A 13,870-nucleotide genomic window follows, 5' to 3' on the forward strand; every position below is an offset into this window, starting at 1 on the left:
GTTGTCGACAGGATGATAACAGAATGAAAATTATGGAAACAACTGGACATTCATCTCCTAAACAAAAGACTCCAAGCAGAAACACTGAAGAAGCAACATTAGATATAAATATGAAACTCCAAACCGGTGAAGCACCCTACATGTGTCATATTTGTTTAAAGCCGTTTCGTAAAACCAATACTTTAAAAAAGCATATGGTGATACACGCTGAAGAAACTCCTTATAAGTGCGAGATTTGTTTTAAACAGTTTTGCCAAGTAGGTGATATGAAACGACATATGAGGTCGCATACTGGAGAAAAACCGTACAAGTGTGAACGTTGTTTTAAGCAATTTAGTGAAGCAAGTAATTTGAAAGTACATTTGAAAGTACACTCCGAAGAGAAGCCTTATAAGTGCGAAGTTTGTTTTAAGCAGTTTTCTCAGAAAGGTCATTTGAAAACGCATATGAGAAAGCATACTGGGGAAAAACCTTACCAGTGTGAAATTTGTTTGAAGCATTTTACTCAGAGAAGTTCTTTAGAAAATCATACACTTATTCACACTGGAGAAAAACCTTACAGGTGTGAAATTTGTTTTAAACAGTTTTCTCAGGCAAGTAATTTGAAAACACATTTGAAAGTGCACACTGAAGAAAAGCCTTACCAGTGCGAAATGTGTTTTAAGCAGTTTAGAGAAGTAGATCACTTGAAAAAGCATTTGAAAACGCATGCTGAGGAAAAGCCTCATAAGTGCGAAATTTGTTTTAAGCAGTTTAGAGAAATAGATCACTTGAAAAAGCATTTGAAAAGGCACACTGGCGAAAAACTTGACGAGTGTGAGATTTGTTTGAAGAGTTTTAATAAAAGTTATTTAAAAATACATATGAGATCGCACACTGGAGAAAAACCTTACAAGTGCGAAATTTGTTTTAAGCAGTTTATTACAGCAAATCATTTGCAAATACATTCACGATTGCACGTTGGAACAAAGCCGTATAAGTGTGAAATTTGTTGTAAGGAGTTTTGTGTGGCATACAAATTGAAACAACATATAATTACACACACTATAGAAAAACCTTACAAGTGCGAAACCTGTTTTAAGCTTTTTACTCATAAAAGTTCTTTGGATAAACACAAAATGGTTCACACTGGAGAAAATCCCTACAAGTGCGAAATTTGTTTAAAGCCGTTTATCAATAATAGTAATTTAAAAGCACATGTGAGATCGCACACTGGCGAAACACCTTACAAGTGTGAAATTTGTTTGAAGCAGTTTCGTCATGCATCACATTTGAAAGTTCATTTGAGAGTGCACACTGGCGAAAAGCCTTACAAATGTGAAATTTGTTCCAAGCAGTTTCCCCAAGCAAATAGTTTAAAACAACATTTGATGATACACACGGGAGAAAAACCTTCCAAGTGCGAAATTTGTTTAAAGCAGTTTATTAATAATAGTAATTTGAAAGCACATATGAGATTGCATACTGGAGAAAAACCTTACCAATGCGAAGTTTGTTTTAAGCACTTTACTCAGAAAATATCTTTAGATAACCATAAACACATTCACACTGGAGAAAAACCTTAAAGTGCGCTCATCAAATTGCTCTAGTCCAGTGGTTCCCAACCTTTTATGTCTGACGACCCACCTTATGATGTTTTTTAATATTCGCGACCCATCCCTCACCCATGATGATAGAAAAAAAATAAGGAACGCGGTCACTGTACGCTACACAGCTACTGTAAAGCCGATGCCGCACTGCAGGAAGTTTGGTAGGATGGTGGATGGTAGATACCTGTCTGGCGACCATCCAGCTACTTATACCACGAGTAACAAAACGACGGTAGCCGCAGTGGCTTCCCACTACCATCTAACCATCCAGTGGTTCGCCAGGCATCTATCCACCCAAATCAGTCGTGTTTGATATTCCATCTGGGTAGCCTGGCTATGTAAGAAAGCGTAATAAGTGTTATGTATAAAAGAAGGGCAATTTGGGACCCAGCAAACTCACTATGTGACGAAACATGGCTTAAAATATCTGTTTTATTGTTCTTTGCAGTTGCATTAAAAAAATCCAATATTCAAGTCAGGTGAATTTAAAAAACAATTTGTATTGTACCCTCGGAGATCCGTGGAAAAAAATTACACCCAAAATAACAAAATAAAGTTTGGCAACACTGTCTAAATGTTGATAGTAACAAGATAAACATAACTGTAATTTAGTCCAGACAAATTAATATATTTTTGTGCCAACAAAAATGAGACTTTTCAACCAAATGATGTTTCACATATGATGTGCAAAATAATTTTGAATTGGTTTCTGCTAATGAGCTTGCTTTTTTTGCCATTAAAGTAGAAAAAACTTTAAAATTTATTCTTTATAATAATTATCGTCCAGTTCTTCTCTTATTATTTTCACTGTACTAATATCCCTCGACTCATTTACAATGATTAATGCGATAATTAAAACATTTTATCGTTAGCGGCTTCTGGAGTGTCTGAGACATATCTTATTTCATTGATAAAATGCAAAGTCCCACCGATTTCCACTTGAACTATACCTTTAAGTCGATTTTTCTTTACTTTCTGAAAAGTCTAGTAGTGAGTTTTACCTCTAATAGGACGATAATGTGCTAAAAAACAAACCAAATGTAACGTAACAAATGAAACAAACGATTCCTTTCTGACTTCATTTCACTCTTTCACTGCGTCCTGGATGCAGCGCCCCTCCACCATCCACCTTTCAAGACACCATCTAGCATCTTGCAGTGTGGCATCGGCTTAAGAGCCACGCCGCGACCCACCGGTTGGGAAACGCTGCTCTAGTCAGTACGTGTTCGGGAGCAAAATTCTGCCGAACAGAACGAGCCCATTTTCGGAGCAGGATCGCTAACCGGGAAAGATCAAAAATTGAATTTCAAAGTTCAAAACCGAGGAACACCGGGTGGTCAATCGTCAAACGGGCCATGGGAAATTCTAAATTGTTGAATAAGGAACTTGCATAAATTTTTAAATATTAAAATAATAGGTTTGTTCCAATACGACCGAGAACCGTCACGAAACGGTAACGCTCCTGCGCAGTAAACAAAATCCGTTCTAACCAAAATATGATCGTCATCAGATCGTCCCATTGTTCCAACAAGAATTGTGTTCTTTCAGTGACGGTTTCGTGATGATCATTTCAGTAATCGGGCAAATGCATGTGCTGGTTGGACTGACTTGCGCACTAGGATTTAATTCTTTAAATTTTTTGACCTTTGCAAATTTTGAGCCTTTTTGCAAATCGAAAGCGGGAATCGTGATCGACTAAAAGAACACAAGCTGTCACCAACAAAAATGACAAATGATAATGATAGATAAATCAGTTATCAGTCAGATAACCGTTACAACATCGGTTTCCAAATTACCGTCATGGGACGATAACTGGGCGATACAATTACGAACATGCGCACAACAAACGGTACAAGTAGTTTCGTGACGGTTTCTGGACCGTCCAAAAGTTCATGTTGGAACAAACCTAGTATTAAAAAACATAAGGTAACATGACCTTAAAACGCTTGCATGTAAAAAAACAAATATTTTTAACCCATACGCTTATTACGAGGCTTTGAAAATGCTATAAAATGCAAATTTCTTAGAAGGCCCTTGAACGTTCTCCTATTGGTCTGACGTCACGGACCACAACCTACGAGTCTAGCCCGGTTAAACGCGATTGGAGTATTACGAGAATTATATATAACATTTTAATCGTATTTAATTGGAAATTACCAGATATTTGTATTCTTGCATAGTTTTACAATCAGTTTATTTAGTTTCAAAGTGAAATTTATAAATCCTTAGAAATTGATACCTTCTAAAGTGCTTAAAACGCATAAGTAGTCATCCTATTACTCACGAGGGTTTTTAAAAAGAAATCGATTAGGCTATTCTGGGGATTGTATAGTACATTTTAATCGTCTTTAATTGAAATGCTAAGGATAAGTTTAATTTAACTGGACCAACATGGAGATTAAAAATACAAGATCTTAAATATTTACTAATTAATGTAACAGATTTTGCAAATATTGCTTTCGCTTATGCCGAAATCATCTCCAAGAGACATAAATGTGTGTCCTGTTCTTTTTAAAGTTAAAAATAGATGCATTGTTTGTGTTTTACAATATATTTCTATTAATTGAAACGTATACAATCTAGGTCTGTATTATAACTTCATCACTGTACACTTCAGAGACAACATTTTAAATTGTTTTGCTTCCTCTTCTTTCACATCTCCATCACAAGAAGAATCACTTTCATTTTACCAATAGTCATCACTACCATTATATTCACTATTACCTTCAAATACAGAACGTCCTGATTAACTTTTTGTGTCTTCAAATAATGTTTGCAAGTCTTTTATAGGTGAAATACATGCATCCTTATTATGTATTTTCAATGGCGACAACCCGACTGTAACACTCCTTTGAAATTTAGAAATTTACACTGAATACCTTTACTTCTGATTTTGATGTGAGTCTGTGTTGATGCATTATTCAGTTTTTGAGGTAAAGCTGGTTGGTTTAATTCAGGTCCTGGTTGAACTAAGTTTGTGAAACTAGGATCACACTGTCTATTATCATCATTGTCCTCTAGAACAAAGTTGGATGTGGAAGCGGCATCTTCAAGGAGCTGACGTTTAACCCTTTTAGGGGGCTTCTCTCATGGGCTCAGAAAACGTTCGTTTTCTGTCTGGTTAACAATCAAATGTGTGCGGGACAATACCTGACGTAATAATTTTGGGACCACCCATAATCTTGAATTTATATAGTTATCCATGTCTTGTTCCAACTGCAACAAATAAACAAGTTTAAGTTGGCACATTTCATGAAACGACAACTACCTAATATTTTTTCTTGAAATAGAAAATGTCTTATTAGTATTAGGTACCTAATTAGATAAATACTCACATCGAAAATCCTCACAGACATAAAGACCTTTGCTCCTTTGTGAAATATCCTTTTTATCTCACCTGCATGCCTTTAGCCATTTCAATTGACGTTTTTGGTTCTACTGGTAGAGTAAAAAAATATTTGTTGGATGTTCTGACAATTGTGCCTTGGCATTTTGGCACTATATACATAGTTATATTGCGCAAATTTGTTTTCCATTTTGATAAAGTATATTATACACTAAATACAATAATATAAACAACGAGCAAACAAGACACAACCAGCAATGGCAAAATGCATTCAATGCAATAGCTCACCGAACGGGCGAACGAGAACACTGTGGTTGGTGACGTCAGACCCCAGCTCGCTCTTTTGAAGTTGTTTGAAACAGAAATTTTGGGCGCGGAACTATTATCAGTTGTTGTACGTACACTATTCAGTGTTAAGATGTAATATTTTGAATATAACATTTTTAAACATTAATTAACAATTTATTAAATAATATATAATATTTATTATATAATAATAACAAAAGTCATGAGAAACCATTTGTAGGGGACTGAAATAATGTTAAAATTGTTCAACGAATTAAACATATCCCAAAATTTTGCAAAAAGACAATACATTTGCCAGAGTATTATTATTTAAACGTTAGATATTTGACCTCCAAAAATCATACGAACAAGCTGAAGTTTGCTGAGAATGTTAATTTTGGCACCCCAAAAAATATGCAAAGGAGTTTGCCACTCCTGCCCCCGGACTTCCTCCTAAAACCTCTCTCGAAGGGGGGAATTCGATTTAGCAATAATCTACATGCCGGTAGAAAAAAAATGCTTTAAACAAGAAATGTAGCGGAGATCATTTTTATCATGTTAATTAGCACTTTTGTGTAGAGACTAGGTACCGTTCTCTCTAAAACAACTGCTATTGGCATCTCGTCCTAAGCAATACGCCCTCTGGTGGCTATTGCAATAACCGAGCTAAGAGTAGGGTTACCATAATTTATTAAGGCCCAATCCGGACAGGGGTAGTCCAAGGAAAAAAACGAATTTGCCCTTGCCTTTTGACACCCCCAAAGTTAGTATTAGTATTATCAGCACAAAGGCAAACTATTTTTGAATCAATAGAGTACCTTTTAATATATTTTAAAACATGTTCTACTAAAAGATCAGATGTTTCACCCGGATGTTCATAAAAAAAATAAAAGTTTCACATTGATACCTTTATTTTGCTTAAAATAACGAACATATACCGGTGTCAATTTGATCTCGTTTCTGTTTGAACTATCAGTTGTAACCGTAATAAAATTTGCATCTTTGAGATCTGCGAGTAATTTGTTAAATATGTTTTTTTTTTTTAAATATTTTTATATGTTTTATATAAGGCATATTGTCATTAGAGACTTTGTTTATTTAATCACGTTTAATTGTTGCTGTATATTCACGACTAAACTGTAACTTCATGACTAAAAAATAGGACATACAATAATAATTACAATCTTTGGTGTACACTAACCTGAGATATTTTTTTCTTATAAAGTTCACTAAAATAAAACTTATAACTAACAAAATTGTCTATTAATTAATAAGAATAAACGATAGTCCCACAAAATATAATTAAATTAAAAAAAAACACAGATAAACGAACAAAACTAACTCAAAAACACATAAAACTAATGCAACATACAATACTTAAACAATTACAATGGCTCTTAGCTCGGTTCAATTTGATACCACATTGGCGCTGCGATCTTAATCCGAATCGCCAATAAGCGAATACAATTTGCATCAACTCAACAGTAAAAATTCGATATCTTTTGATTAGGTCGATTTTAAAGCTGCTTATGACAGTGTATTAAGACCAAGTCTCTACAACGCTATGAATGAGTTAGGAATCCCAAAAAACTCATATGTATGATAAAAGTGACAATGGCGAAGATGATATCAGCAGTAAAAATTCAAAACGACTCGTCAACCCCATTTGAAATACATAGGGGGTTAAGGCAGGGAGATGCGCTGGCGTGTCAACTTTTTAATGTAGCATTATAAAAAGTCGTACGAGACGCTAATATAGATAGCAGGGGAATAATATTCAATAGATCTGTCCAAATTCTAGCATATGCAGACGACGTGGACATTATAACAAGAACCAGAGCGAGAACTGCGGAAATCCTAACCGAGCTAGTAGCAGCAGCAGAACGAATGGGGTTACATATAAATCGAAATAAAACAAAATTCATGGCGACTAACACAAACACAAGAGCTGGAAATGTTGACGCAGATCTAATCATCAATGACCAAAACTTCGAAGCGGTCAAAGAGTTCATATATCTAGGGACATCGGTTAACTCCAATAATAACACATCAGAGGAAATAAAAAGACGAATAATAATTGCAAACAGGTGTTATCACAGTCTATCAAAGTACTTAGCTAACAAACGTCTGTCTCAAAAAACTCGTATAAGGCTGTATAGAACATTGATAGTCCCCGTTCTCACATATGGATCAGAGGCATGGACGCTAACTAAAACAGATGAATCCGCTCTGTATTTTTTGATTAGTGTCATATCCACAAAAATCAAAATGCATTTTAAAGGTAAAAAGGGCAGCTTTCGTATCCAATTTTTGCATTTTGTCGCAAATGAAGTCAGGTTCTATACAGCTGCTAAATAAAAATTACGCGATTTTTGTTATTTTTATGGGGGGTTTTAGGGGGAAGCCTGGCGGTATGAGTGGCAAACTTTTTTTGCATCTTTTTGGGGTCCCAAAATTGACATTCTCAGCAAAATTCAGCGTGTTCGTATGATTTTTAGAGGTCAAAGCTCTCACGATTACTCTGGAAAATGTATATATTTTTTAAAAATTTTGGAATATGTTTAATTCGTAGAACAAAAATCTAATATTTGTTTTAAAGAGATTTCAGTTCTCTACTACAAACAGGCCCGCCGCGAAGGCCGTACAGCCGGTACATTTTACCGGGACCTGGCGTCAACCAGACCAAAGTCGTAATTTTTCCCGTTTTTTTTTTTGCTTCTTCACTTTATGTGTAGAAGAAGTTATGAATTTAAATAAAATACCGGAATTAAAAACAAATATAAACTAAATAAAAAAAATAGATCAACAAATTTGAATGTGTATTGTCATCGATTTGGTTTAAAATTTTACAGGTGCCAATTACTACAGTGCAGTCTGATAACTATAGATATGGATATTAAAAATATATCAGGGCTTCTATACTGCGTTCCACGGTCACCTTTCAGTACAGACTCTTATGAAGAACAGTGTTGCCAAGAGATATTGATATTTATATTAAATAAATTTTAAAGTATTTTTATACCTTGGTCTATTAAATTTGTCAGTGTGTATGAGAAATCTTGTAAGCTGTCAAAGCAAAGGGAGTTTAGCTTTGTGGTAGCGTGTTCGACCGGAGATCGAGAGGTCGCCGGTTCGAATCCGTTTGTTATCTAACTTTTTTTTTATTTTTAGCATTGTTTTAATAAAAATTTTTGGAAAGTAGTAAGTAAAAATTAGTTTAATCTTTAAATACAAATAACCTGTTGAAAGTATATTTATTTCGTTGAAATCATATAATAGAAGTATAGCTTCTTAGGTGCGTACAAAGTACACGTGTTTTTTTTTTTCGTGGAATTTATGGCTTTGGTGAGGACCAATTAGCCAGACTATGTTAGATTGTATAAATAGTTTGTGTAAATTGTTTCATAGTATCAAACTTGAGCATGATGTATTCATTTGTTTTGTTAGTAATATGTAGCATTAGTAAAGTGTAAGGTGTTTAATTTTTTTTTCCTTCCGCGCTAGAGCATCAACCCGGTTCAACGCCGCGGAGGTTTTAGCCCTCTTTGTGTGTATGTTTTTATTTTTTTTTTGTTTTTTTTTTGTTTTTTTTTTTTGTTTTTTTTGTTTTTTTTTTGTTTTTTTTTTTAATTGGTTCATTTTTTTTTAATTGGTTTATTTTTTTTATTATTTTTTTTTGTATTCACCTTTTTTTTTCCTTTAATGCTTTACATTTAGTTTGTTTTGCAGAATTGCTTACAAAATTGGTTAGTAATTTTACAATTTTAGTTTACAGTTTATGATGTGTTGATGAAGTACATAAAGTATATTATTATTTCCTGAAAAAATAATACAATTTAGGTCTATTGGAAGGTTTATCTTGTAGTGAATTAAGTTTTTATATAGATTATTAATGTTTACAATATTTATTGGACATTCAAGTAAAACATGTACCAATGTACCCATTTTACCACAACTACACAGTGGATCGTCTGTAATTTTTATTTTGTGCTTATAATAAGGTGTTAGTGCATGGTTTGCACGTATTCGATTTATTGTGGCGACAAAGTTTCTGTTTGGTATTTTGTGAAACCATGGTTTTCTGGGGATCCTTGGCTGGTGTTTACAAAAGTTTGTTCCAGTTGTTGATGCACTGTATAGGTTTTGCCACATCTCATTTATTTTGTTCCTTTGATTTAAGAATAAATCGGACGGGGGTAGTTTAAGATTTAGTTCTTGTCCTGATGTTGGAGCTGTTTTTGCTAAGGCATCCACCATTTCATTACCTGTTATGCCTGCGTGTTCCTTTACCCATAGATATATGACGACTTTATTCTTGATGTGTATCTCATTATGTAAATACAGGATTTTTGCTTCAATATGATTAACTGATCTATTTATTTTAACATTTTTAAGTTTATCTACTGCACTTTTGCTGTCCGTATATATTATAAATTTGTCGTGGTTAGAGCCGAGTACGTATTTCATAGCTTGCACTATTGCTGTTAGTTCTGCAGAGTATATGGAAGCTTCCTTTGGTAAAATAAATTTTTTGTCAGTATTTTTTCTCAAAATGGTAAAAGGCGCAACTGGTATATTCTTTTGACTTTGATCCATCAGTGAATATAGAATCATAGTTTGGCCAGTATTTGTTTTTTGTTTCGTTGAACTTTGTTTGATTGATACTTGCTACTTCTTCACTTTCAAAATGGTAGGTTCTAATTTCACGTGAAAAAATTTGTTCAGGTGAGTAAATTAAAACTGGAGGGAGTTGGTTGGAATAGAGTATATCTGTAATGTCAGCTATTTCTGAGAAAGTTTCTACTATGAGGGGGGTTTTCTTGAAGTGCCAGTATCTATGGGTCAAAACTTGAACTGTTAGTGACTGTACACTATTGAGGTAAGAAGTTTTTTTTGAAATAGTTTTTATCATGAATTTTCTGCTCAATAGTTGTCTTCTTAGTTTAAGAGGAGGTTCCACGGCTTCAGCTTGTATAATGTTTATGGGCGTTGACTTAAGATATCCCAGGCAAACTCTTAAGCATTTATTTTGTTTTATCTCGATTTTATTTAGATGTGTATCTGCTGCTGTTCCATAGAGTTGACTTCCATAGTCCATTATTGAGCGTACCATTGTTTTGTAGAATAGTAAAGCCGTATTTGGGTCTGCTCCCCACTTTGCTCTACAAAACGCTCTTAGGATATTTATAGAATTACTTGTTTTTTTGATAATTTGGTGGATACAGTCCTTCCATAATAGTTTTCTATCTAGATGCAGACCAAGATATTTTACAGAGTTACTAATACAGAGTTTATATTTTCCTATTGTTAATTGTCTTTGATAGTTGTTTCTGTTTCTAGAGAAAATACATATATTGGTTTTGGACTCGGATATGGAAAGTCCCATGTTGTCTAGGTATTTTTGGATTTTTATAAATTCAGTGTTGATATTTTCTATACATTTGTCCTCTGATTTGCTACTGGTGTAAATAACAACATCATCAGCGTATTGAATAATTTTAGACTTTTGTGATGATAACATTTTCTATATCCATTGTGTACAGGCTGTAGAGGATTGGGCTCAGGATACTACCTTGTGGTAATCCAGATCTACATATTCTTGATTCCGAAATTTCTTGATTTATCTTTAAGGAAACTGATCGATTAGAGTAAGCTGATTTTATGAAGTTGGCAAAGGAGGTTGGTAGACCAATATTGATGAGCTTCTCTTCTAGTATATTTATTTGAACATTATCATATGCTGAAGTTATATCCAAAAATGTGGCCAAGGTGCTGTATTTGTGTGTGAATCCTAGATAGATGTCATTTACTAGTATCGTTAGGGGTTCCAAGGAAGATCTTCCCTTTCTAAAAGCATATTGTGAGTCAGGTAATATTTTTTCATTTTTTAGCCAATATTCAAGCCTGTTCTTTATCATTCTTTCCATGGTTTTAAATATACACGATGATAAAACTATGGGTCTATATGAATCTGCATTTCCATTATGTTTTCCAGGTTTTTTGATAGGTACTATGATGTATTCTTTCCACATCGGTGGAAAAGGAATCCTATTTATCCAAATCGAATTGAACAATTCCAACAGGGCTTTCTTATGGTCTAAGGGCATTTTATGCAACATATTATATGAAATGTTATCCGCCCCGGGAGATTTATTATTTGTTGATTTAATGCAATTATCGAGTTCCCATAATTGAAATAACGATTGTAGGAAAGAAGTGTTCCTATTTACAGTAGCTATTTGTTGAGTAATGTTGTTTTCGACCCATGGAGGTGAGATTTTTGTGTGGAATTCGCTTATCCAGTCTTCTTTGGGGTCCATTAGGGGTTTATTCGCTTGTTTTCGGTTTTTATATCGGTTTACTTTGTTCCACACTTCTTTAATTGGTGTATTTTGATTTAGATTTTGGCAGTAATTTATCCAACTTTTTTTCTTAGTTTCTTTAAAAGTTTTTTTAGCTACTGCATCAAGTCTTTTATATTCTGTTAGATTATGAAGATTTGGAGCCTGTGTGTAGGTTAAGAAAGCTTGTTTTCTTGCTTTAGCAGCTATGTTACAGGTTTCGTTCCACCAGTCCTTTGAGCAATGATTTCTATTTTGTGCGTTTGATTTTCGTAACGGAATTGCTTTGTCGGCAGCTTTGTTAATATTGTCGATAATGCCCATTAGTGATGATTTTGGTTCTGTTGCTTCAAGGGTAGCGGTGTATACATCCCAATTAGCAGCCTTGAGTCTCCATATATTATGTTTTGTCTGTTTAATTTGCGCAGGTGGGATATTCCTTTAAAATTGTATGTGTATTGGTAAGTGATTAGAGCCATAAGGTTCTTCTAAAGTACACCACGTAATTAGTTGTGTCAGATCCTGTGTACAGAGGGTCAAGTCTACAGCTGACTTCTTATTGTTTGCTAATGTAGGTGATCCGTCGTTTATAATTACTAGGTTGCATTGTTCGATAGCTTCCAAAAGAATCGTGCCATAGATATCGTCATATCCATCGTTCCATGCCAAACTATGTGCGTTAAAGTCGCCCCCAATTATGAATGGTTTTGGAATTTGTTCCAAAGTAAATTTTTTTATGTATATTTGGAAAATTTACCGAGATACAAGTATGCTCAAAGTTGATTGTAGTTGGAATTGAGACTTCTTGGTATATTAAGTCTGATTTTAATAAAATGGCAGAGCCGCCGTACCCGTCGTCCCGGTCACAGCGAATATTGTTGAAGCCTTTAAAATTATAGTATTTTTCTGCTTTAAACCATGTTTCCGATAGAAGTGCAACGGAGTAGTTGCCCCTATCTAGTAGATATTCTAAGTTATTTTTATTAGAAACTGCCGAACGGCAGTTCCATTGAAGAATATTTATTGCATGGTTGAGGTCTGAGAATGTGATGACGTGTTTCCATTTATAGTTAATTTGACTAAGTTTTCGAGTTCTTCCTTATTTATGTTTATACTTTTTGTTACTAAAACTTTTGTGACAATTTCTATAACTAATTCTAATATTGAATTTATCATGCTCAAGTCTGAAGGAGATGCAACTGGATTATTATTAATATTTCCCTTATAGTTAATGCTGTCTAATATTCCTCCCGTAGGTAATTGAGATCTAGGGGAAGATATAATTTCATTATGCAAAATTAATGTTGGATCTGGACTATTTGGTCTCTGTCTTTAGAATGTTCGAGAATTTGTACTATTTGAATTATTATTGTAGAATATATTATTAGTTGACATTTTGTTAATTGGATTTGATGGGAATTGGGTGGGTGTATAATTATTGGGATTTAATGGAGGGAAAGTTTTGAGGCAGGAGAGGTTTGTAGTTTGTTCCGTATTTATGGATGTTACTTTTGCATAGGAGTTTCTGGGGAACTGTTTGTTTGCGTCTTGATAACTAATATTATTGGAAGTCATAGCGTCTTTAATAAGTTTTTGACGCTGAAATTCTTGACACGCGCTTAAATTTGTAGTAAAATGATCCCCCGAACAGTTAAAACATTTTCTAGTGAGATCGGTCTTTTTACAATCTTTTGAGTTGTGGGATTCTTGACATTTATCGCACCTAGCCTTGCTCTTACACTGCCCACCTGTATGTCCAAATCGAAGACAATTAAAGCATAATAGCACCTTTTGTTTGTATGGTTCGACTTCCTTTAGTATCTTGTTGATTGTTATATATTTTGGTAGCACTTGTGACTTAAAACTAACTACGCATGTTTTTGTTGGAATGTATTGAGTACCGTTTTCATCTACTTGCCTTCGATTTAATCTTGTGGCTTGAAGGACTTCAAATTTACAGTGTAAATCGTACATTTTTATTCTGTGTTTAACATACTCTACTGAAAATTCTGTGGAAATATCTTTTATTACGCCCTGTCTAACTAAAAGAAACTTAGGAATGTATATGTCTAGATTATTTTTTATAAATATTGCTTCATTTTTTTTAGATATATAGTTAGCCGATTTATAATCTTTAAATTTTATACGTATTTTATTTCTTCCTACTGCGTCAATGCTTACAATTTTTTCATCAATTTCTTTAAAATTTGTGATAATAATGTCACCTATCCTTAACGCGTTTAATCTGCCTTTAAAATCGGGTGAATTATTTTCTAAATACGCGTAAAAAGGTCCTAGGTCGTTTTGTC

At 34.0% G+C, this 13,870-nt stretch overlaps 2 protein-coding genes across 2 annotated transcripts in view; one reads left to right on the forward strand and one right to left on the reverse strand.

Annotated features, from left to right (window-relative positions):
• Window positions 1-8,753, forward strand: part of LOC114344297 (zinc finger protein 43-like) — a 28,975-nt gene extending 20,222 nt beyond the window's left edge. The window contains exon 2 of the mRNA XM_028295139.2: window positions 1-8,753. Within this exon, the coding sequence (XP_028150940.1) occupies window positions 1-1,565 (1,565 nt within the window). The 3' untranslated portion in view covers window positions 1,566-8,753.
• A 4,140-nt stretch (window positions 8,754-12,893) lies between these two features.
• LOC126886106 (uncharacterized) lies at window positions 12,894-13,535 on the reverse strand. The gene has a single exon (XM_050652949.1). The coding sequence runs from the start codon at window positions 13,533-13,535 to the stop codon at window positions 12,894-12,896; it is 642 nt and encodes a 213-aa protein (XP_050508906.1).
• Window positions 13,536-13,870: the final 335 nt, after the last annotated feature.

This window comes from Diabrotica virgifera, chromosome 6 (genome assembly GCF_917563875.1).
Source record: "Diabrotica virgifera virgifera chromosome 6, PGI_DIABVI_V3a".
Taxonomy (NCBI): Eukaryota; Metazoa; Arthropoda; class Insecta; order Coleoptera; family Chrysomelidae; genus Diabrotica; species Diabrotica virgifera.

Bases quoted from the DNA above. Each gene is read 5' to 3' on its own strand.
- LOC126886106 (XM_050652949.1), bottom strand. From the start codon at position 13,535: ATGTACGATTTACACTGTAAATTTGAAGTCCTTCAAGCCACAAGATTA.